General features: G+C 39.7%; 3 protein-coding genes and 1 pseudogene across 3 annotated transcripts; 1 reads left to right on the top strand and 3 right to left on the bottom strand.

The window, feature by feature from the left end:
• Positions 1-591: 591 nt before the first annotated feature.
• On the bottom strand, positions 592-2,825 carry LOC149848742 (GDSL esterase/lipase At4g10955-like). The gene is made up of 3 exons (XM_090005139.1): positions 2,609-2,825; positions 2,208-2,346; positions 592-1,817 (listed from the first exon to the last, which is right to left on the bottom strand). The coding sequence occupies exons 1-3, from the start codon at positions 2,823-2,825 to the stop codon at positions 884-886; spliced, it is 1,290 nt and encodes a 429-aa protein (XP_089861265.1). The 3' UTR covers positions 592-883.
• A 14,595-nt stretch (positions 2,826-17,420) lies between these two features.
• On the top strand, positions 17,421-19,082 carry LOC149848741 (subtilisin-like protease SBT3). The gene is made up of 3 exons (XM_090005135.1): positions 17,421-17,682; positions 17,802-18,250; positions 19,077-19,082. Exons 1-3 carry the CDS (start codon positions 17,421-17,423, stop codon positions 19,080-19,082), a joined length of 717 nt encoding a protein of 238 aa, XP_089861261.1.
• Positions 19,083-19,179: 97 nt separating this feature from the next.
• Positions 19,180-19,554, bottom strand: LOC149848740 (pentatricopeptide repeat-containing protein DWY1, chloroplastic-like). Its single transcript, XM_090005127.1, has one exon. It carries the CDS (start codon positions 19,552-19,554, stop codon positions 19,180-19,182), a length of 375 nt encoding a protein of 124 aa, XP_089861253.1.
• A 67-nt stretch (positions 19,555-19,621) lies between these two features.
• On the bottom strand, positions 19,622-20,824 carry LOC149848739 (pentatricopeptide repeat-containing protein At2g13600 pseudogene; annotated as a pseudogene).
• Between the last annotated feature and the right edge of the window lie 3,127 nt (positions 20,825-23,951).

The raw sequence follows: 23,951 nt of genomic DNA, 5'->3' as shown, positions 1-23,951 counted from the left end.
CCCAAATATTTGAAATAATCATTCACCGGTATTTCTTGCTCACCAAGCTTCACTACACTCCCATCCCTACTTCGTTGCTTACTAAACTGACATTCCATATATTCAGTCTTACTCTTACTCAACTTAAAACCTCTAGCTTCCAATGTCTGTCTCCATAAGTCTAACTTAGCATTAACCCCAGCTCTAGACTCATCAATCAAAACAATATCATCAGCAAACAACATACACCACGGTACATTTTCTTGAATTGATCTCGTAAGCTCATCCATCACTATCGCAAAAAGGAAAGGGCTTAAAGCAGATCCTTGATGTAACCCAACCGTTATCGGAAAATTGGTTGTCACCCCTCCACACGTGCGGACATTGGTTACTACTCCTTCATACATATCTCAGATGCATAATAACAAAAAATGAAAGCCCTACGCCAATGAGTTGGGCGTACTTGTTCCTTTTTCTTTTTTTTTATTTAGTGAATTTAATGTAGGGAAAATGTATGTGCTTGAGGTCAAGCTGAGCTTGAATCTTCCTTTTTCTTTAATGAGCTGAGCTCAAACAGGCAAGGCTCTGGTTGTGTGCTGGGTGAAGGAGGTGTTTTATTAACCCAAGAAACCACAGAAACGAAATACACACTGTCAAACTCAACAAGATAATACCAGAGAACAGTAGCAACAAGCAATGGGACTTTGGCCACCAAGGGCACACAAGACCAAACCAATCACTATGCCAACCTCACAGCATGATGGTGGATACCATGCCTGATGACTTTAAAAGACCAACGACTTGAAAACAGACGCAAGAAACACTAGTCCTAAGAAGGCTAAGACCCACAAGAGACGACCGGATCCCAACTGACCCACTAGCAGGCCAACTTCTGCACACCGACTCACCATAGCACGCGAGCTTCCCCTCCCAAGGGACAGTGCGTGGCTCGTACACAAAGATCCTCTCTCCACCACTGTTTGATCCCATGTGCCTCTCCAAACTTGACTTTTCCTTCATTCACGGTTTCTACAAGAATCGCTGATGCAATCCGATAGGGCAGTTTTCTTCCATTAGGTCGCTTGCGTTGATTGAAGTAGTTGATGTACTCTTCGCAAAGGAAGTCTGCTGGATTCACGTACACGTAGGGAGCCCATGAGCTCAAATGTTCAAACGCAGGGTTGTCTGAGACCAGGTCAGCAATAGCCTTCACGCTTCTTTCTACGGCAATGCAGGTTCCTACCAAAATAAACCCGACTAGACCGGCCGACAATGCGCTAGCGAAGAGACGCATCGAAGCCTTGCTCAGGTCCACTACAAACAAGTTCTTCGTTGTGGGATCCATAGCATATGGTGGATTGAACAGATGTGTCTCAAGGAAGACTCCCTTCTCAGCCATAATTTGCCCCGCGCGCGTGGCGATGGTCGCCCCGAGGGAATGGCCGCATAACCAGATCTTGTCCTGATCAGGTGTTCTATCGGGAGCAGCATAGCGTTCCAGGACTTGCATCAGGACTTTGAAACACTGTGTTGTATCAAGAAGGCTGAGCAAGGAATCAATGTTTACACCCCAATCTTGTGGCGTTTTCGTGCCACGGATTGCGATCACTGTGTTGGGGGCAAAGGTGGACGATGGCCCTACAGTCCTCCGAAAAATGGCGCCAAAGCATGAGTTCTCGGAGTCAAGGAGTCGCTCGACGAGCTCAAAGCCAAAGAATCGCCACCATTCTGGGGCGAATGCCTCTTCGCCCTCACGCTCATGCTGGCGATCGTTTTGATCAACGTAAACAGCAGAAACTAGATTGGATGCGATCGCCCGCCGGTGAGCCTTGTTTTCCCTGACCAGGAGGAGGAGAAAACACCGTGATTAGGCAACTATATATGCTGTTGTTTTCTATTTTCTGTAGGGAGAATATACTTATTTTGGAAGTATTGATCCAAACTCCCAAAGTAGAGGTGGTGATGCGTTGAAATATGCACGATAGAATCGAAAATGATTTTAGGGTCTGTACGGAGAATCTACTTATTTTGGAACTATTATTCCAAACTACAAAGTAGAAGTGGTGATGTGTTGACCCATGCACGATAGAATTGAAAACGAATTTAGGGTAATGGGGAAGAAATTACACTACACCCACTGGAGAGAAATGGCTGATTCAAGTTAAAGCAGGAAACTTCTGATCAGTAAAACAGAGAGAGAGAGAGAGAGAGAGAGAGAGAGAGCTTACCAATCGATGTTAGCCAAATACGTCGGCCCTGCACGATTAAATACTTGGTCGTGCGAAAAGCTTTTAGAGGAAGATGAGAAGGAAGATGAAATGCTTGAAAAGCTTGACATCATTCTCTGATCACGTAGGCCTGAAAAAACTGCAAAAGAGGACTAGTAAAATTCTTAGTAAAACCGGAATAGCTCTTGTATGATCAGTACTCATGTAATTTCTTTAAGAACGTAAGCAAAACCTTAGATCACAGTTTATGCCTGTCAGTTCAGTTGTACAAAAGTTGAAGCATACGAAACAGAGAGGAAAGAAAAAAAAATTGTGGCTCTTTGTCACAAGGGATGGGGTTTTTTTCAGGCGTGGAATGTAAAAAGATCAAGTGTGATTTCATTGCACAGTGTGGCCCTTACCTTTATCTTGTGGCTGCAATGGCGTTGAGGAGGGAAGGAAGAGCGTTGGAAGGGATTGATCGATCGATCTCGCGTCTTTCTTTCCTGGTTTAGGCTCCTGCTTATGGTGCCTTATATGCATGCAGGTAAAGTGCAAGTTTTGAACAAGTCCACGAGATGACTGACCAGCGAAGGACCTGCAACCCACTTCCAAGGGAGGTCCACGCGGTGCTGCCATGTCATTAGGGATGTCAATGGGTATGGTTTACCCAGACCCGGCCCGGACCAAACCATACAGTGTCCGGGTATTGTAATAAGTAATAAGACCGGGTTCAGACCCGGGTTCAATTAATACATGGATCCGGGTATAGATTGTGAAATTTTATACCAGACCTGGGCCCGACCGGAGTTCCGATTAAGACCCACAAATTTTCAATGTAAAAATGATAAAAAATATTATTTTGCTGGGTATGGTCCGGGGGTTGATGTAGTTCTTATTGGGTCTGGGTACGGTTTCTTTTATAGTGGACCCGATTAGACCTGAGTCCAGACTCAATTCCATATCCGAAAATCAGGCCCAAGTCTGGTTCTACCTGGGTCCTACTGACCCGTTGACACCCCGACATGTAATGGTTCCAGGAATTTATTTGACATGACAATCATATTATAAAATGCCAGAGGATAACTACTAGTTGACCTGGCCAACCTGGACCAAGTCAGCAGATCAATCTTATGTCCTGATGGACAGTGAAAAATATCAAAGTATTTTCTTTTCTTGATAGAAAAAAATATCCCCTCAGTTTTCGAAATTATCATAAAATGTCACTGTTTTGTCTGACCCTTAGATGTTCGAATACCATGATATTTTAAAATGTAATAAAAATATGTTGTTTAAATAAAAAATTGTGTTTTTTGGCAATTGGAGAAACATTGTCTATGTGCATTTTTAGTACTTTTTACCAATATTTTAAAGTCATAAATTTTTTTTCTATTTCTCCCAACATCTTGCCATAAGAAATGAATTGAACTGAACTGAACATGAGAAATTTTACATCCATTTTGTTTTCATTCTAAACTTTTATTGGCTTTTAATTTTTCCCTTTCTTCTTTGGCTCCTACAAGGTCAAATGACATTCAGATGGTTTTTCTCATTCTGATTGAGAAAGTGAATCCGAATCTGTAGGTTTGGTTTTTCTATGGAATTAGAAACCTAGTCGCATTGGGAATTTATATGTCGTAACTAGGGTTGTTTTTCCAGTGGAGTAAAGCCGGGGTCCCCCCATTGACCCCAAGAAAGTGTCCTGATTCACCTTAAAAAAGGGGGGGGGAAACCACAGACTCAAACTCAAGGGTAGCCTGAGGCCATTTGGCTACCACCTTTTTCTTTAAAATCCCGGGTGGGGGGCTCACAACCACCCTGCCATCGTGGTCCATCTCTGAAAGCTACGGAACACCAATAAGGTTTGATCTAGTGCCTTCATCTCAGCATCCTCACAACCACCTTGTTGTATCGCTTGGTGGACCATATGGTGATGACTAGATTGTGTTGATGCACGGTATTGTGATTCCAAATATAAGCTATTACATGTTAATAATATCATCTAGTTTAAATGGATTGTAAGTCGATAATGATCACCTAATCAAGTAAAAGGTGACTACCACATTACCACAAGTATATAGTTATCTCAAAGGAAACCGATTTTAAATTAGCTATTTTTTGTTTTTTGAAAAATAGGAACCTTTTAATACTTAGGGTAAGTTTGGTTGTGTTTTTAAAACATGAAAATATTGTTCAAAAGAAATTTACTTTCAAAGTCTCGTGAGATCTCATGAGAAAGTGAAATTCACACAAATGAAATTCGATTTATAAATATCACTTTTGGGGTTTTGTACCAACTCACTTTTTATGAAGCATGTTTTTTAGGTTTTGTACAAAAAATAATAATATTTTTTACTTTTGAGGTACTATTCAAATGAGATTCACTTTTTAAATTTTATGTGATTTCAAAACACATGAGATGCAACCAAACTTACCTTTATGGTGTTTTTACTTGTACTTTTGAAAAGTAAAAATATTGTTTCAAAAGAGATTCATGTTCAAAATCTTACAAGATTCCAAATCTCATGAGACCTCGTAAAAAAGTGAATCTAACATAAATGAGATTCACTTCATGGGTTTGTGCCAACTCAATTTTTATGAAACTTGTTTTTTGGGTTCTATAAAAAAAAAGTTTTATGTTTTTTTTTTGTTTTTGAGGTACTATTCAAATGAGATTCACTTTCTAAATCTCATGTGATAAGGCTTTCGCTAAGGATCTTCACCGCCTGACTCTTGAATTGTGCACGCAGGCACAAGCTAATGCACAAACAGGCATTCACAAACTCTCTAGATGTTTGCCAATGGTGTGCACATGTGCTAATTGAAATCTTTGTGCACACCGGCGCCAAGAGTTCACGCACTCAGGCGTGATTACAGGCATTCCAGTGCCCTTGCTGGAAGCAACACTTTATTCCGACATCGGATACTCTGTCTACAAGCAGCGGTCTTCTTCTTGAACCTTCCATGGTCAATCGTCACTTGATCAACCTGCGTACACTTCAGATCTGAAGATTAAACAATATAAAACTAATCTTCAGTTGAATATGCACTCAGTTGTGACTTTTTGAGCAGTGGAAGGGCAATTGCTCATTTTCACTGAAGCTTATAAAGTCTTCCTCTCATTCAGCCAACGATCTTGTTTTTTATCTTAGAGAAGATAGATCTGGATCATTCTCAATCCTGTGAATCAGAAGTTGTTAAGGATCCTGTAATCAACAATTCATATGATAGAATTGTGATTTCCCTTAGCTTGCGGCTGGATTAGACGAATATGAGTGTTCGACTCATAAATCGTAATCGTCTGGAGCTCTGCACAGGAATGCCTATGATGTATGCGAACGGCATGTTATTTATTTGATCCACAAGTGTATGCTTCAATATGATGAATTAGCCAGCCACTTGCAATTTCAGATACTTGATCAGAGTACTCTGATCAGAGTATCGACTTTCAACCGGTATGGATGAAGAAGGAATAGAATAGATGAGATGAGAAGATGTTCTTCCTAGTTCATGAATGAACTGAGAAAGTCATTTCACTAGTAGAGGCCGATCTCTCCATACTAGAGTCAAATGAATCTGAATCTCATTTCACAAATCTCAAATTACAGAAAGCTCAAAAATTCAGATTTACAATTATTTATAGTGTTGGCCACCAATTGGCGCCAACTCAAATGGGTGGCCCATGGATCAAATCCCAAGATTGTCAAATCTATTCTGCCTGCTGAAACTGAATGCCCTCCCTTGCTACTGTTGTCCAACAACATACCTTTGCCTGACCTGACTGAACACTAAGTTGCTTCTCTCACTGCGCTATTTACTGCTGACTGGTCTTCTACTACTGAACTCGGCTGGCCTGATTCAAACTAATGCATTGCCTCAACCGAACCCTGTTGAACCCATGTTGCTCTATTCTATCTGATGGTGTGGTCCGACCTGTTGACTATTATCATTTCTATTAAGGCCCGTATCACATGTGATTCCAAATCACATGAGATGCAACCAAATGCAGTCTTAAGCTTAGAAAAAACTATCTTATGGGCTACACATGAAGATAAGATCTTAGGAGGCCTTAGGAAGCCCCATAGGCAAGATCTAGTTTATAAACCTAACCCCTATACATGAGTACAAATCTCATCATTTCACATATAATGGGATCTGTCCTATATTCAATTCTAGTTGTCCAACCAATGGATAAGATTAGTCCACATTCTCATCTGGATGTGCACTAATCCTAGACATCAAGATGAATCAATTGGATGACTAGATCAACATGGACCCTATATATCATATGTCAAAGGATATTTTTTTCCGTATACATATGTATAGAATATTTAGGAATGGATGTAAAATATATATGATGGTATATAAATATTATCTATAGTAAGGATGTGCATATGAAACCATAATCTTAATTGTTTTTATGTAAGAACGAGAGAGTGTTGTTTGTCGAGTTGTCATCCGAGACATAATAGGATTGCATGGGGTCTTTATAACTCCACCCTCACTCAATTGAACTTCAAACTCCTTAATGCTTTATCACAATAGTTTATTTTCTTTCTAAAGCTTAAACATAGTTCTAAAACACTTGATAGTATTACATCAAAACTTTACAAGGCTAGGTCTCTTCCCTGCCTTATTTAAAGTGAAGGTTATCACATTCCTCACACCATGGTGGTCATTAGGGAATCTAACTCCAAAGGACTGCGGCCTATACACTCTATGTACCCTGGTTCAAATCCTTTTCAATCTAAGACCTCGATGAGATCACCTTCTTCATCCCAACTCAGAAGTTTAGTTGTGTATATGGTGTCAAAATTGTGTTAATCTTTTGTATTGCTGAAAACACGATTTCTAGTTGTCCATAATGTAGGTGCTAATGGAATAGGTTGACACATTCTAAGTTGCTACACTCTTGACTTGCGTATTGGAACCTGACCTCTGTCAAGTGGTGTATCCATACTTCCCTCCTTGCTAATTCCATGTTCTCAATAATCACCTCATGATTTGTGTCTTCATCGTTAGTTAGGGTCTCCTGATGTTTTATTATACACATTATATATTATGCACTATACAACTTTAACAAAAAAAGTAAATACAAGTAAATAACAAGTGCAATTTATATAATCCTTATACAAGAAAACTATTGGAATGCAACACCTTCAACTGACATTGATGTCAATGTACTCCCATATCCAAACCTACCAATGTAGTAACATTCAAAAATACCTCTAAATGCACAATCATGATGTAAAAATCCTTTAGACATCTGCTTACACAGCAAGTGATGCATAGAGGTGTGTGAGGACAACGTTTCCTCATGTATAATGGCCAATCTCCTCCAAGTCTTCAAGGTATTATTGATGAAGCCATCATTGATATGCTCCATTGACAAAGACGCCAGTCACATCTCCAAATAAGCAAGAGTCGAACAAATACGTCAAGAATGCTCAAAGCTTTATGCTTGCATAGACTCTTGGTTCTTGAGCTGATGTGCATCCAAGGTAGTACGTACCCCCACAACCATTTCAGCGAGATTGTTTTTCCTTTCATTTGCTTGGCTATTTCTCCCAAATACTCCCTAGCCATCTTCCTGATGTCCAACAACATATTACCAAAATTAAAGAGTACTATAGCACTTTAAACCTGTTATGTGCACTACATCTTCCAACATCATGGTCATCATCATATTTAGAAACTAAAGGTGTTGGTGTTTGCATTCTATTTCTTGGCCAATGCATATATTTTGGTATAGCTCAAAGTCTATGACCTCACCTTTAAAAAGTCCCTGAAATGCATCCTTTCGAGTTTTCTTTGTGAAACTCACTGAAGGCATTATACTATTCATGAACATGTTGTCAACTCCAACACACTTGTAGAAAGTATATTAGTTGATAATAATGGTTGAATTGTTTATTTGGATAAATATAAAAGTATCTAATCAATGACGAGTAATAGATTGTGACAAACTTATAGTTCTTTTCTCTCCATGTACGTAGTGTAGCCTAGGTGGTCTATGGAAGGGTGTCATCCTGTTATGAACAGCATTCCCTTTGTGTTGAGTCACGCACTCCTCCATCTCATGTTATTGCATCTCCTCCCTTGAATGCAATGCCACTAATGCCTCCTCCTCCGGCTGCCACCCCTCTCCTCAGTGCAATACCGCACGTTGCTCCTCCTGTGATTGTCTCTCCTCCTCCTGAATGCACTGCCACAAACATCTCCTCCCCCTTGTGGTTGGGTTTCTACCTTTAAATGAATAGCCACATATTGCTCCTCGACTTATGTATGCCTCTCCTTTCTTGATTATACTGCTATAGATGCATCCTTCTCTCGTGGATGGACCTCTACCCCCAAAATTTATTGTTCTTTCTATGTTTGTCTCTCCATGCCGACTATTGGGGAACACACATACACTCCTATTGGTGTCTCTCCTCCTCTTCTTTGCCTCAAGGTCCTCTAATATCACACGTATGACCTCTATGACAGTATATGTTCTCAAGTAGGGTCTCTTTCCTACTCTTAGGAATAATCTTTGTTATGGGCATCAAATATGATATTTGCTCTTTATCAGGTTAATCTCAGGTCAAACATTGACTCATGGGGTGCTAGAATTGCTTAATCTCGGTACCTGAAGAAAGAAATCTGGTAAAAAAGATAGGGAGTTGCCAAAAAATAATTTGTAGTCTAGAACTGTTACCATATTTTGAAACTATTTTTTATGCCAAAAAATAGTAGAATTCTAGAAAACTCCCAAAATAGCATAGAAAGATAAATCTGACAACTTTTCAATGACACTGGAATCACTTATGATCCGAGATTGATATACAATCTCAACAATATACCTATCTCATGATATTCAATTTACTTTCCATAATCCAGCACTAAAAATCTGAAAAAAAAAACAATCAAAAGAACATAAAAATAAAAGAGAACCAGTTTTCCAAGGGTACCAAGATCACATGAAGATGATATATGCTTGGGAAGATATAGCTCTCAAAAGATATATTGATTGGTGACTATAAACTATTGTCTAAAAATCTTTCTGAATTTTTTAACCCAGAAACGATGACCCTATAAAGGTTTTTGGCTCCAACTCAAAAGAACAAATGAAGATTTTATCTTAGCTTTTCAACGACTATAAAAACATGAATCTTTGAGATATAGATGCTAGGATATGACTAAAAGAATAGGGATTGATCGACATAAAACAAGTAATCTTGATTGCAAGCTAGCTTGTTTTCTTTAAAAACTTATTTTTAAGAGTTTTTAAGCTTGATAATATAAAATATATAATATATATAACAAAAAATGACTATATTGTACGATAAAAATGATGTGTTTTCCTAAAATCTCTATAATTTGTGATATTTTTTTTCATGTTCAAAATTGCAAATAGCCAACACTAGAATGTCCCTTTTACCCTTCGCATGCACGAAACTGATGAAGTTTGCTTAAAATATTGCTTTGCTCCTTAGGTGCTGCATATGCCTACTTAAAATGAGATCCACACATTTTTTTGTTGACTTCATGAAATTCACATAAAATTATATGTGAGCTTCTTATTAAACTTGAATAAAATGATAAAGTCCACATATATTTTATGTAGACTTGAGGAAGTCTGCATATATTTTATGTGAACTTCCTCAGGTTTGCATATATTTTATGTAGACTTGAGGAAGTTCACATATATTTTATGCAAACTTGCTCAAGTCTACCTATATTTTATGTTGACTTCCTCAAGTCTGTTATATTTTATGTGAACTTTCTCATCCTTGTCTATGTTTATTGTTTGCATGTTTAAGAGGATCAATCTATCTTCCAAATGATGTTTCTCTCAAACCGTTCATTAGATCAAGGTGACCTTTGTGGCAGTGGAAAGCTAACGTCCTTGTTTGTCTCTTTTTTTTACTTTTCTGAATTTTTTCTATAGGTAGTTAAAAAATAACATAGAACCAATAGAAAATGTGCAACTCTAGTGGGCGCAAAGCATATTTCTATTCTAGTTTTGGAACTCAAAAATGAAAACCCTATAAGGGCTTTTAGTTCTTACTCAAAACATGAAAGTATAGGCTCGTGCCTAAGCTTTCCAATGTCTATAAAAAAAGTTTTCGACATCAGATTAGATAAATACAGATATGAGAATCGAGATTATATTATAAAAAATAGTCACATATTTGCGAGGAAGTTCACATATATAAAAGTTCATGTGTGAAGGGTAAAAAAGTCTTTTAAATTTAGATATTTGTGATTTTAGATATGAGGAAGAATATAAAAAATTATAGTGTTTTTAAGAAAATGCATCAAATTACTCATACAACTAAGGGTGGCAAAACCTGACACGACCCGCCAACCCGCCTCTTAGGCGGGTTCTATTTTGGCTATAAACGAGTTTGTGTCATAAACAGGTTGACCCGCCTAACCCGTTTATTAAATGGGTCGGGTTCGTGTTAGGGGTATGCCAACCCGCCAACCCAGCTGAACCATTTAATAAACAGGTTAGGTGGGTGGGTCAAGCCGTTTACCTAACTCCGACCCGCCAACCTGTTTACCCGACCCCGACCCTCCAACCCACCCGCTAACCCGCCAACCCGTTTACCCGACCCAACCCGTTTATGAAACAGGTTAACGGGTCGTGTCGGGTTACCCGTTTAATAAATGGGTCGGGTTCATGTTTGCCACAGCTGACCCGTTTAATAAACGGGTCAGGTTCGTGTTGAGGTATGCTGACCCGCCAACCCGTCCCGATTGCCACCCCTACATACAACACAATCATTTTTCGTATAAAAAATACATATAATATATATATGATAAATGTATAAAACAAATAAAATGTGTATATTATATATAATATATGTAAAACAAGCTTCTAAGAGCTGAGCTTGCCAAATTTGGTGCTCGCCTCATTTACCTAAACCAGCGGGCTCATAACTCAGCTTGCCAAGTTCAATTTTTAAGCTGAGACCTGTGTCTCGCCAGCCGAGCTGATCCGAACGGAAAGCTTTTCGTCTTGTTTCCCAGAACTTGACCCACGTATGAGTGATAGGTCGGCAACTTGATTGGATTGACTCGCATCTTGTGACCATGACATTTCTTCTGAATACTTTGACACCAAGGAGAACTCAAAAATCAAATGGCATCTACAAATTCAGCCAACCGTCAGAAAACAAGGGTAGTATTGATGACAATAGAATCTGCAAAGTAGGTTTTTGGAGCACTTGGATGTGGATTCCTATAAAGACTTGATTTTAAAAATAATCACATTTTCTTAAGATCTCTCTGAAAAGGTAAGCAAAGAAGAAGAAAGACAACACAAATTAATGTGGTTTAGTGTATGATACGCCTACATCCACGAGAATGCTATCGGTTAAGAGATACCGATAGACTTGTTTATCCTTGTTATATATAATCTCTTAATACAATTGTTTCCTAGTTTATAGGATCTGTTTCTAGATACATCTTGATCATTTGCCTTCACTGTGTTGATAAGATTTCCCTTTTTAGCACAATCAGAGGAGTCTCTACCAGAATTATCGTGATCATGATGTCTTGTATCATGATGTCTTGTAGAATCACCATGTAGATTCTTGCTGACTCGGTTGTTATCCTCCCTCAAACTGGGCGACAGGAAGGAAAGCCCTAGTTTGCCTTGCAAGTGAGTGAAGATCGAGCCTATCAATGCTTTAGTGAAAATATCAGCGACTTGCTAGGATGACGGTACAAATTGAGTAGTAAGCAGGCCAAGAGCAACCTTTTCCCGTAAGAAGTGGTAGTCGAGTTCCACATGTTTCATGCGAGAGTGAAAAACAGGTTTAATAGAAACCTGTAGAGCTAACATGTTATCACAATACAGCACAGGGGGATCGACAAGATAGAGCCCAATGTCCTTAAGAATGTAGGAGATCCATGTTAACTCAGCTGCCACAGAAGCCATGGAACGATACTCCGCCTCTGTAGTAGATCGAGCAACAGTTGGTTGTTTCTTAGCAGTCCAAGAGATACAATTTGAGCCAATGAAAGTAGCAAAATCAGTGGTAGAGCGGCGCATTTCGGGGCACCCAGCCCAATCAAAATCCGAGAATGCATGGAGATGGAGTTGTGATTAAGAGAGAAGATTGATGTCAAGATCAATAGTCCCATGAATATAGCGGAGTAACCGCTTTGTGAGTTGAAAGTGACTATCTCTGGGAGATTGCATAAACTGGCTAAGAAAATTAACACTGAAGGAGATATCTGGTCTAGTAAAAGTAAGATATTGGAGTCTGCCAATCAAGCTTCGAAATAACATAGGATCTGAAAATGGAGCATCGTCAATTGGAGCCTTGAAATTTGTGATTAAGGGTGTCACTGTCGGCTTACATGAGAGCAAATTAGTCTTTTCTAAAAGGTTGTAAGCATATCTGCATTGATTAAGGAATAGTCCCCCGAGAATATGTAGAACTTCAATTCCAAGAAAATGATGCAAATACCCCAAATCCTTCATAGCAAACTCATGACTAAGATCTTTAATAAGAGTGTCAAGAAGCAAGGGATTACTGCACGTTAAGATGATATCATCAACATATAACAGAAGTAGAATGGTGCCACTAGAAGAATGGCAAACAAACAAGGATGAGTTAGAAACACTAGAGAAAAATCCTTTAGAAAGTAGATATGAGCCAAACCGGTCATACCATGCCCGGGGTGCTTGTCAAAGGTCATAAAGAGCTCGATGGAGGCGAAAAACATGGTGAGGTCGGGCAGCATCCACAAACCCAGTAGGTTGCTCAATAAACACAATTTGATCCAAAATCTCATGAAGGAACACATTTTTGACATCTAATTGCTTGATGGGCCAGTTATTAGAGAGGGCCAATGTTAAGACAATCTGAATGGTGGATGGCTTAATGACCGGGAAAAAAGTTTCCAAAAAATTGACTCCATGCACTTGATGGTATCCTCGAGCCACAAGGCACACTTTTAGTCGTTCAATCGTGCCATCACTTTTCAACTTAGTTTTAAAGACCCACCGAGTAGTCACAACATTCATATCTGGTTGGCGAGGGACTAATGTCCAGGTGTGACAATGATCAAGAGCTTGCATTTCTTCTTGCATGGTGCAGACCCAACCGGGATCTTGTAAGGTCTGTTTCACAGTTTTTGGTTCAAGCGGGACAGTGAGGGCCAAAAAATATTTAGGGTTGGGTTTGACAATCCCGACTTTGGCTCGAGTGATCATAGAATGTCTGGTGGTTCCTGTGGTAGTGGACTGTAGAGAAGGAGCAACTGAGTGAGTGATAGGATCATCACCTTGCTCACCATGAGCTCTAAGATCCGAGGAGCTGGAATGGGTAACTAAAGGGCATAGCACGCTAGGGCTGGTCGAAGCATAAAGGTCAGGAGATGACGACTCTGGATCATTATGACAGCAAGTATGATGTGGGTTGAAAGGAGTGGTAGCATTAGAAGGGGGCTGATCTCCCGGTGAAAACAAATCACTCCAATCATGAAAACTAACCTCGTCTTGGTGTATGCTAGCCGAGGAGAATAACGTACCTGTTGCTTGTAGGGAAAGATTTCCTCATCAAAGACAACATGACGGGAAATATACAGGTGCCCAGTTGGTGAGCAAAGGCATTTGTAACCTTTATGTATGGAGTTGTATCCCATAAATACACAAGGCAAGGATCAGGGTTGAAGCTTATGCTGCACATAGTCACGAAAATACGAAAAGCATCGAGTCCCAAAGGTGCACAGGCAAGAGTACGTTGGAGCTTTCCCAAAGACAAGTTCAAAAGGAGACTGCATGTGTAGTGTAGGGGTAGGAAGCCGATTAATGAGCCTAACTGCTGTGGAAAATGCCTCGACCCAAAATTGAGATGGTATACTAGCATGTAACATCATGGCGAGGCCAAGTTCGACAATAGTTCGATGTCGACGCTTAGCCATCCCATTTTGGGAAGGAGTTTTAGGACAAGCTTTGAGATGTTGGATCCCGTTGTCGTGTAAATAATCCCTTAATTTGATACTATTAAACTCACCTCCTTCATCGGTTTGAAACTTTTTAATTTTGCGATCAAACTGATTTTCAATAAATTTGTGAAAGATGGTGAAAACATGAAAGAGTTCAGATTTGAGTTGCAATGGGTAAAACCATATAAACAGCATCAATGAAAACAGCATAATATAAAAATCGGTCAATCGAAGTGACTGGGGCTGGTCCCTATAGATCACAATGGACTTTTCCAAGAAACTGATCACAATGTTCATCAATAGGCAAATAGGGCAAGCGACACATTTTAGCCATCTGACAACTAGAGCAAATTAAATTCTTATAACTAGTCCCGTTTATGCAAATTGCCTTTTTATTTGCAAGAAAATCAACTATCTCACGATGGATATGGCCAAGTCACTGATGCCATATACCCCTATTAGCAAACTGAAATCTGAAAGAAAAATAAACTTCATGAATCTGGTTCGCTTTCTGCATTCCTTTATGGTCAAATGCAGAGAGATCATCACACCTGGTCCCCGAGATCACCACTTGTTTGGTCTTCGTGTCCTTCACAACAAACCCATTAGCCGAAAACTCAAAAATATACGAAAGATCGGATGTAAGTTGACTAACGAAAATCATTTTTTTCTTGATTTACAGCACAACAAGCATATTATCCAAAGTGACATGTTGTTGGCCGTTAGATATAGTGGCTTTCCCGACGTGGGTGATGTCTAATTTTTGCTTGTTGCCAACCATAATTTTGTCCATTCTAGAATATGTAGTGAGAGAATCGAAGTTACTTGGATTAGATGTCACATGTGCTGAGGCCCCGATGTTAGGAAACCACTGGTGGTCTTGACTACCGATGACTTTAATGGCAGCAAGTGATTGAGGAACCTGTTGGGGTTGAAATGTTTGATTGAATCTATGCCAGCAGTTAGGAGCACTATGATTATTTTTGTTGCAAATTTGACAGATGACCCCTTTTTCTCGATTTGGCTTCTTGTTTTCGTTGTCAGAGTTCCAGGTTGTCCCTTGACTAGCTTGAAGGAAACCACACCCTTTAGAATTGAAGTTTTGATTGAAACTTTGATTTTTGTTACCTTTAAACTTTTGATTAGAGAATCGCTGGCTGACAAAGGCGACTTGAGTTCTGACATCTTCATCCAAATTTCTCATGGTCTTATGATTTTGGAGCAATGCAGCTACTTCAAGATACAAAGGCATCGACGGTTTGAGCATAGTAGTACGAAAAGATTCATAAATCTTCCCAATATCGATCAACAGCCAAAAAACTTTGAAATGATCAGCGATAGGCTTGCCAATGGCAGCCAATTCATCACATGTAGTCTTAAAATTTCTTGTATACTCATCGACCGACTTGTTTCTTTTCTTATGCATTTGTAATTTTTGCATAAGAAGCATTTCTTATTCTTGAGATTCATGGACAAAATAACTCGTTATGGTATTCCATACCTCTCGAGACGATTATTGTCCAATAACAAGCCCCACAATTTCTTCAACAAGCGTCCTTGTAATCCATCCCTGTAGTAGGCGATCAAATTTTCGCCACGCAAGAAAATCTGGATTTAGGTCTTCTGAAGTATTTTCTCCATCGACTGCAAGATACTTTGACGGCATTTGTATTTCTCGGTCGATAAAACCTCCCATATCTTGACTCTCAATGAGTCCCAATATATGAGTTTGACACAACAAGAAGTTCGAATGAGTCAACTTGATGGACACAAAGTTTGCTACATTCAAATTATATGGGTAGAAAATTTTTGTTGAAGAGGAAGCCATTTGATCGACTTACTCTAATACCATGAAAAGGTAAGCAAAGAAGAAGAAAGATAACAGGAATTAACGTGGTTCAATGTATAATACACCTACATCCACGAGAATGCTATCCGTTAAGAGATACCGATAGACTTGTTTAGCCTTGTTATATATATTCTCTTAATACAAATGTTTCATAGTTTATAGGATCTATTTCTAGATACATCTTGATCATTTGCCTTTGTTGTGTTGATAGGATTTCCCTCTTTAGAACAATCAGAGGAGTATCTACCAGAATTATCGTGATCATGATCTCTTGTAGAATCACCATGCAGATTCTTGCTGACTCAGTTGTTACTCTTCCCAAAGTATCTGCTTCTTTCTTTTCTTACAAAGAGAGCCGGCCCTATCTTTACCCAAGGACAGAAAGCAAGACTTTGGATATGGATTCTTTATGACTACGGACCCTGGACCCACCATTATCACTTATCAGAATCATGCTGACAAATCTCCGACTTGGGAAAATATCAGCCAAGAAAAGTCTCCAGTTTTTCTCATGAAATTCTCAAGAAAATATCGTCATATATAAATGTATAAAATACGTACAAAATTATAAATAACTGCAAAATGTGATTTTGTTGCGTTAACACTCCCATATTTTTCAAAATAAACACTTGTTTAAAATGTCATATTTTAATATTTCTCTCCTTATATTTACAGTAGCAGCAGCTAGGGATGGCAGTGGACTTGGGGAAACGGGCCCCGCCCCATCTTGGCCTGTTTGGACTAGGGACGGAGGACATGAAACGGGAATAGAGGAAGGAATGGAGGTTAAAATCAAAACCTGTGCAGTTCCCGCCCCATTCCCGTCCTGATTCCCGCCTTGCCCCACCCAGTTCCATCCCCAATCCTTCTTTAGGATGGCAATGGATCAAGAGGAAATGGGACTGGACCCGCTTTACCCCGTTTGAACCGAAGATGGAGGACATCAAAAGGAGATGAAGGCGGGGATGGAGGTTAATATCAAAACCAGTGTGAGGATGACGGCGGGGATGGAGGGCAGGATTTTGAGATGGGGTGGGGATAGAGAACTTGTCCCTGCCCAGTTCCACTGCCATCCCCAGCAGCAGCCACCATCATTGGTACACTTCTCTCCTTTCATCACCTTGCTTCATTGTTGCTGCTGCTGATGATAAATCTGCTGCAACACAACCAAACCTTCTTTATTCTTACAGCAATGTGATGAATGATTTTAGTGCTGTTCTCTCAAAATCTCAGCTTGAGTTACTTGAGAACTCTCCTGGTTTTGTTCATGCTTTCCCTGATATTAAAGGCACAAAGGAAACCGCATACACACATAAATACTTGGGCCCGAATCCTGTCTCGGGATCTATCCAGCTTCCAAGTATGGTGAAGATGTCATTATCGGAGTGATCGACACCGACATTTGGCCTGAAAGTTTGAGTTTCAGAGAAGACAGCATGCCGCAGATTCCGAAGAGGTGGATGGGCCAGTGCCAAGCTGGTACAGCCTTCAATGCCTCTATGTGCAACAGAAAGCTCATTGGAGCACGTTATTTCAACAAGGGCCTATTAGCAGAGGACCCCAATTACACCACAACTCTGCAAGAGATACTGATGGTCACGGCACACACATTGTATCAACTGCTGCTGTCAATTATGCCCGCGGTATTTTGGTTATGCTGCAGGCACTGCAAGAGGAATAGCTCCACGAGCACAATTGGCGATGTATAAGGTTATTTGGGAAGGACTCACTGATTCAGATAAGCTTGCGGGCATTGATCAAGCAATTGCCGACGGCGTGGACGTGATCTCACCTCTATGAAGACCCCACTGCTATAGCATCATTTGCAGCAATTGAGAAAGGTATTGTAGATGCTGCAGCTGCTGGAAACAGGGGACATGATTCCAGGACTATTAGCAACAGTGCACCATGGATACTAACAGTCGGTGCTACAACCATAGATTGGAGATTCTCCGGTATTGTCACTCTGGGAAATGGAGTTTCCTTCATTGGTTCATCCTTGTATGTTGGTAACAAATCAGTGAAAGAGTTGCCACTGTATTACAGTGAAGCTGCTGCCGAATGCAGTTCCCCTGAAGCGCTTAAGAATGGGCGAAATAAGGTTGTTGTATGTGAATTCTTTGCTGATGAATCATCAGTACACGACACATATGTGGTTTCTCGTGCACGAGGAGCAGCTGATTTACTCCTGACCAATTCCTCAATTGTGGTGAGAGCAAAAGACTTTGAGTGTCCAGCAGCTGTATTGGATCCCAGGAATCATAAGGTACCTTCATTACAGCACTCGGCAAAACTCCTATTTGACAATTGTTGCATGTGTATATGTCATGCTATCTTCATCCTTGGAATCTCTAACTATATGCTCTTCTATGTATCAAGAAGTTGTACCATAGTTTCCAAATATCCATCCTTCTTTTGTTTCTTCTTTTTTCATGAATGTCCACAATTTAACACATAGACATCGAACATATTCTCCAGTAAATGGACTAATTAGGTTAATCCACTTCTAGTCCCACACATTGAGGAATGAGGAATTGGGTTACATGTTCTAGCATTTGATTCCTTATTCATGGTCATTGCTAACCAAAAATGGCTCCCAAGGCCTTGAATCAATCAACCAGCTGCACACTATAGACTTTCACTTCCCATTCCGTTATTAAACTTTTGAAGCATCCTCATCTCGAATAAGTCCTTGGAATAACTGACTTTAGGAGTTATCTGAAAACCAATGACAAGGGTTGTCACCTCTTAATGCTATCAAACCACCAGAAAATGCTGTGCAGCAAGCTCACCTTAGGATGTGGCTCCCCAAGGCCATCAACCTACAATTTGTTCATCCCTAACATTTTTGTACTTGAGGCACATCTTGAGTGAATTTGGGGATGCCCAAAGTTTCCAAGAAAAAAAAAACTTAGTGTTCCTGTGGTACCGAGAATGAATCGTATACATTCAAATGGGTCACAATGCTCTGCCAATAAGGCCTCTGAATCAATTTTTTCTGACCTACTTCCAACAACACAATATCATGGATTATTGGATCGATCAACACGCTGGACTCTGGCATCCACTTGAAACTGTTGCTCATGTTCTAGATTTGAGATTCAAGGAGGAAACTCTACATAAATAGCTCCAAGAAACAAATAAAATACTCCGTCATGATTTGGATTTCTCAGTTATAGATTTATAAGACTTGCATCACCAATGATCATTGCAAGAGCATTTTCCATCAATAAAATGATGGAATCGGTTTGAATCTCTCAAAATAATATGTTGATTTGCAGCAATAGACACAAACTTCATGAATAAATGGCAGTCACCAGAAACACGAATGTTCTTCATGATTCTAATAACCGACCCTGGAGGTTTGCTGATTAACCCAAATGCAAGAGCCAGCTTCTCGCTATGATAACTAATGGACTCCAGCTTCTCAGTTTCCTCAACATTGTGTAGTACAAAGCTTGTATTGTGAGTAAAACCAGCTTTGCCTAGTTGCTCCATTAACCTCTTCAACTCATTGTATATCTTCTCTGTTTGCAGGTGTGTTCTGTCATCAGAGATGAACTTGTGCATCTTATTATTGATCTCAATCCAGCTATAAGCTGGGCATTTCTTGATGTTCCTGTCCTTCATGAGAAGCCTAATGGCTGCAACATCTTCCAGCGGCAGCATACATGTTAGACAGCATTATATAAGGCCCTGCATCAAAGCCATCCAACTTGAAAAGATGCCTTGCTGCCATTTCTCCAATTTCAAGATTACCGCACCTCCGGCACAAAGCCAATAATGTGGACCATATTAGATAATTGGGCTCACTGGGCATGTTTTCAATCAATTCTACTGCTTCCCTTAGCTTGTTGAAACGGCCAAGCAGGTTGATCATGCAGGCATAATGGTCTGTGGTTGCCATCATCCCATGAACTTCACTTATGGAATTGAAGTACTTACGACCATCATCAAGAAGGCAAGCATGGCAGCAAGCAGAAAGAACACCCACAAATGAAGTATTATCAGGTTTCCAGCTCTCTTGCAACATTTTCTCATAAAGCAATATTGCCTCAGCATCCCTTCCATTCTGTGCAAAGCCCATGATCATTGAATTCCATGTAACCACATTCCTAATGGGCATGCTATCAAATACATTCCATGCATCAGGGATTTCACCACACTTTGCATACATATCGACAAGTGCGCTCGATACAAGCAAATCATAGGCCCCAATTCCAATCATTAAAGCTCGAGCATGAATCGTATTTCCAAGATCCAGAGAGGCTAAACTGGCACAAGCCCTAATTACACTCGACATGGTAAAATTATCAGGCAGAACGCCTTCCCGCAACATCTGAACGAACAAGACCAGAGCATCTTCTCCTTTCCCATTTTGCGCATACCCGACTATCATAGCCGTCCAACAGACCTTGTCTCTCCCAAGCATCTTATCAAGCAATCCCCGCGCATCTTCTACCAACCCTTCCTTTACATAAGCAGTAAGAACACTAGACAAAGTTATCTGATCAGGCTCCAATCCGTAAAGCCTCATGTTACGAACCGCATTAATGCATTTTGCATAGCGCCCGTTTCGTTGATAAGCAATGATCATCGCATTCCATGACACGATGTTTCTCTCAGGCATCATATCAAACACTTGGCGGGCACTATCAACATCCCCACATTTCCCGTACATATCAAGCAAGGAATTCCAAACAAACACATTGGAACCAATGCCTCCGGCAAGAAGCCCCCAGTGAATCTGCATACCTAGTCGTGAATCCGACAATTGACCGGACGCCATGAGAATGCCAACATGGGTGTACTCGCTAGCCTGAAAACCAGCCCGCTGCATCCCGATAAAACACTCCAGAGCTTCCTTCGGATAATCATTAATATCTAGCTATTACAACTTTGGATTAAAATTGAAATAAAATCTTAATCTAAGAGAAAGAATTAATATTTCCATGTATCCCTGCAAAACAAAGTTAGCATCTAGCAAATGCAATATATATAAGAAGAACCGAAAATATTGTATTAAGACTAGGGGTATACATGAAAGTATCTATCCTAATGGAAGAATGCAATGTTTAAGCTAAATGGAAGATACATGTGGCATATCCTAGGCTTAAATAAAAAAAAAAAATCATATGATGTGATAAAATGAACTAGAGAGAGTATATGGGATGCAGGAATATATATACAGCATATTACAAATACATACTTTGTGTGGGATCTAATAAATGATGAACTTAAGCACTACGTGATCCTACATTTATGTTAAGTATGCTATGGCCAAAAAAATGAAATCCTATGTAGGTTTCTAAAGTATAAGTGGTAACACTATTGCTGAATGTGAACATTATATACGACTTCAATAGACTATAGACTAATAACTCATGCTGATAGAGATTGTTGTTGTAACTGAGAAAGGTGAAATGACATAAGTGTGAAGGGATTGTGTAGATGCAGTGAAGGATAAGATGTTGGTGTTGGTGAATGGGAATTTCAAAGGGGGTGCAATCAGTGATGTGGGGCAATGGTATGGCAGGAGATATACTATGAAAATACAGAAAATCACGGCAGCCCATAGGGCTGTTGTGCTGTGAGTGCACAGGGGTGGAATGGTTGGTAGTGAAGGTGATACAGTATGGTGGAAATGCAGAGAGTTGTAGCAGTTCTAACACTGTTGTTACTTGGTTTTACACAATAGGTAATATGCAATGGGATGTGTAGAGTACTATATGATGATGCAACAATGCCAGTGAAAGGTAAAATACAGTGGTGGAATAAAAATCGCAGCAAGAGCTGCTGATATGCAGTGAAGGTACATCGGGTACAGTGAATATGCAGCAAGTAGTCGTTGGGTTGTGTTATGCATGGATGTTGTAAGGGTAGGTAAGTAGTGGTGATGTTGTTGGTGAGAATACTGTAGATAAAGAGGAAACAATGGGTTGTGTGGTAGTTATGAGAAGGTGATGGCATGGGTACAACATGGTGAAGGTTTGTGTGAGTGCACAGGTGCTCCAGCAAGTGTGAAAGGGGCGGCTAACAGGTGAAATGATGATGATGTTGGAAGGTGCAGAGTGGTGCACAGTGGAGTGAGTGTTGGGGTTTTTGTTGTAGGATGCAACATGTGGTATAGCAGTAGTGAACATGGTGCATTTAAAAGGTGTGTGCAGCAGAGTGTATGCTATGGAAGTGTAGTGAGTAGCTGTTGTATGTAAATGAAGACAGCTTATGGGAAATGGTGTTTGTGGGGTAGGTGGAGGTATGGGTGGTTGTATGTTAGGTGTGATGTTAGTGATACGTGTTGTATTAACACTACAGGAATGTTCAGAAATATATGATGGAAGAGCCCAAATACTGCACTATATGTAAATACCAGTTCGATGAGCGAACACAGTCTGCAAACTCAACCCATCAAGTTGTGACTTTGATCGTAGCCATCGCAGATTCTAAAAGAAAAGATATACAAACCTCACTTATTATGATGCAATCCACGAATTATAAGAATATGCCAGTCGAACTTCTTATAGCCTTGAATAACAACTTTACCAAAATTAAAACAGAGAAAGTGAGCATCATATGAATTAGAAAGGAGCGCAAGCTAACCTTTAAGAATCCCCACCATTGTAAAATTCAAGTGTAAATATTGGAAAAGAAGGCAGGCAAACTCCAAGAAGGTCCTGACCCATCTTATATTGATAGGGGGGGAGCTAACCTCACATGCAATTGGCTTGAATGAAACGATTTTATGCCACTGTGCAAGCAAACCTTATGATTTCATTATCATCTGTATATCGGTAGGCATTTCAAATAACACATTCCTGAAAGTGACGTTTCCCCATAACCTCTCGAGTAAATGAATGCCACACATTACAATTCAGAGGCTCAAAGCAAATCCACTCTATACTGTAACTTCTAGTGAAACCACCAAATCTTCAAATTCAAGAATTTCAAAATCTCCCTTCTGTAAGGTTTACAAGTAATGTGCTGGGCAGTAATATGCATAAGAATGGTGAGTGTGAGGGCAATAAGCATGATATGCATTAGACAAGACAAATACAGATGTCATGCTATAAATCAGAAAACATAATAACAAAACATAATAATAATGAATAAAGAATGAAAAAAAACAAAGTGTTATGAAGCATGGAATGAATAATAGTGGTGGTAAGTGTGACCTTCAGAACATAATTTGTGATATGCTGAAAGATAATAGCTGCAGCAGGGAGATAGTAGACGTGCTAAATATATATATATATATATATATATATATATATATATATATATATATATATATATATATATATATATATATATATATTTATAGTGAAGAGGTAGTAGATATTGAGAAAAGCAACCATGGAGGATAGTGATTCAGCTACGTCGGTTAAGTGGTTGTACAAAACCGAGCCTCTACAAATTAATACACTTTTAGTGATCCCATCACTGTGAGAAATGGAGGGAGTTGTCCAAGAACCAACAAACTAGAAAGAAGCAATCCACAAGAGTATAACCTGAAGTATGATTTCTATTGTTCAGGATATTATCCAAGGTTTTCATATGCAAGATTCGGAGCATTAAACCTAGCCTCTAGAGTTTGGGTTGATGAACCATTTTGAGGATGAAGAACATCTGTGGATTTGAGAAGCTCTCTTGAAAAACATAAAAGTTGGTGCGCCATTTACGACAACCTCAACTGGCCAAGCAGATTGAATTTGAACATAGGTGATTGCTCGATTAGATTATTGCTTGATTTCTTCTGATTCTTAAAGGAATCTGACCCTTTAAGAGGCTCCCACTTATGTCTTTCAATATTAATTGGGGCGCTGGTCCCTCAACTAAAGCATCAAGAGTGGGCAAAGAGACATTCCTTTGCTCTCCTGTAACAATAGAAGGTGCAACGTGTTTAACCATGTTATGCAATGAACCGTAAAAGATGGCATTCCAAAAATAGGGGGGAGGGCGGGTAATGA

Source organism: Nuphar pumila, chromosome 1, assembly GCF_984573655.1.
Source record: "Nuphar pumila chromosome 1, dmNupPumi1.hap1.1, whole genome shotgun sequence".
NCBI lineage: Eukaryota > Viridiplantae > Streptophyta > Magnoliopsida > Nymphaeales > Nymphaeaceae > Nuphar > Nuphar pumila.
The sequence above is the reverse complement of the archived record's forward strand: the minus strand, read 5'-3'. Positions and strand labels throughout refer to the sequence as shown.

Coding starts and splice junctions, on each gene's coding strand:
- LOC149848740 (XM_090005127.1), bottom strand. CDS start 19,554: ATGCACAAGTTCATCTCTGATGACAGAACACACCTGCAAACAGAGAAG.
- LOC149848742 (XM_090005139.1), bottom strand. CDS start 2,825: ATGGCAGCACCGCGTGGACCTCCCTTGGAAGTGGGTTGCAGGTCCTTC. Junction 2,347..2,608: donor ATTGCAGCCACAAGATAAAG/GTAAGGGCCACA, acceptor CCTCTTTTGCAG/TTTTTTCAGGCCTACGTGAT. Junction 1,818..2,207: donor TATTTGGCTAACATCGATTG/GTAAGCTCTCTC, acceptor CCTCCTGGTCAG/GGAAAACAAGGCTCACCGGC.
- LOC149848741 (XM_090005135.1), top strand. CDS start 17,421: ATGCCGCAGATTCCGAAGAGGTGGATGGGCCAGTGCCAAGCTGGTACA. Junction 17,683..17,801: donor TAGCTCCACGAGCACAATTG/GCGATGTATAAG, acceptor CCACTGCTATAG/CATCATTTGCAGCAATTGAG.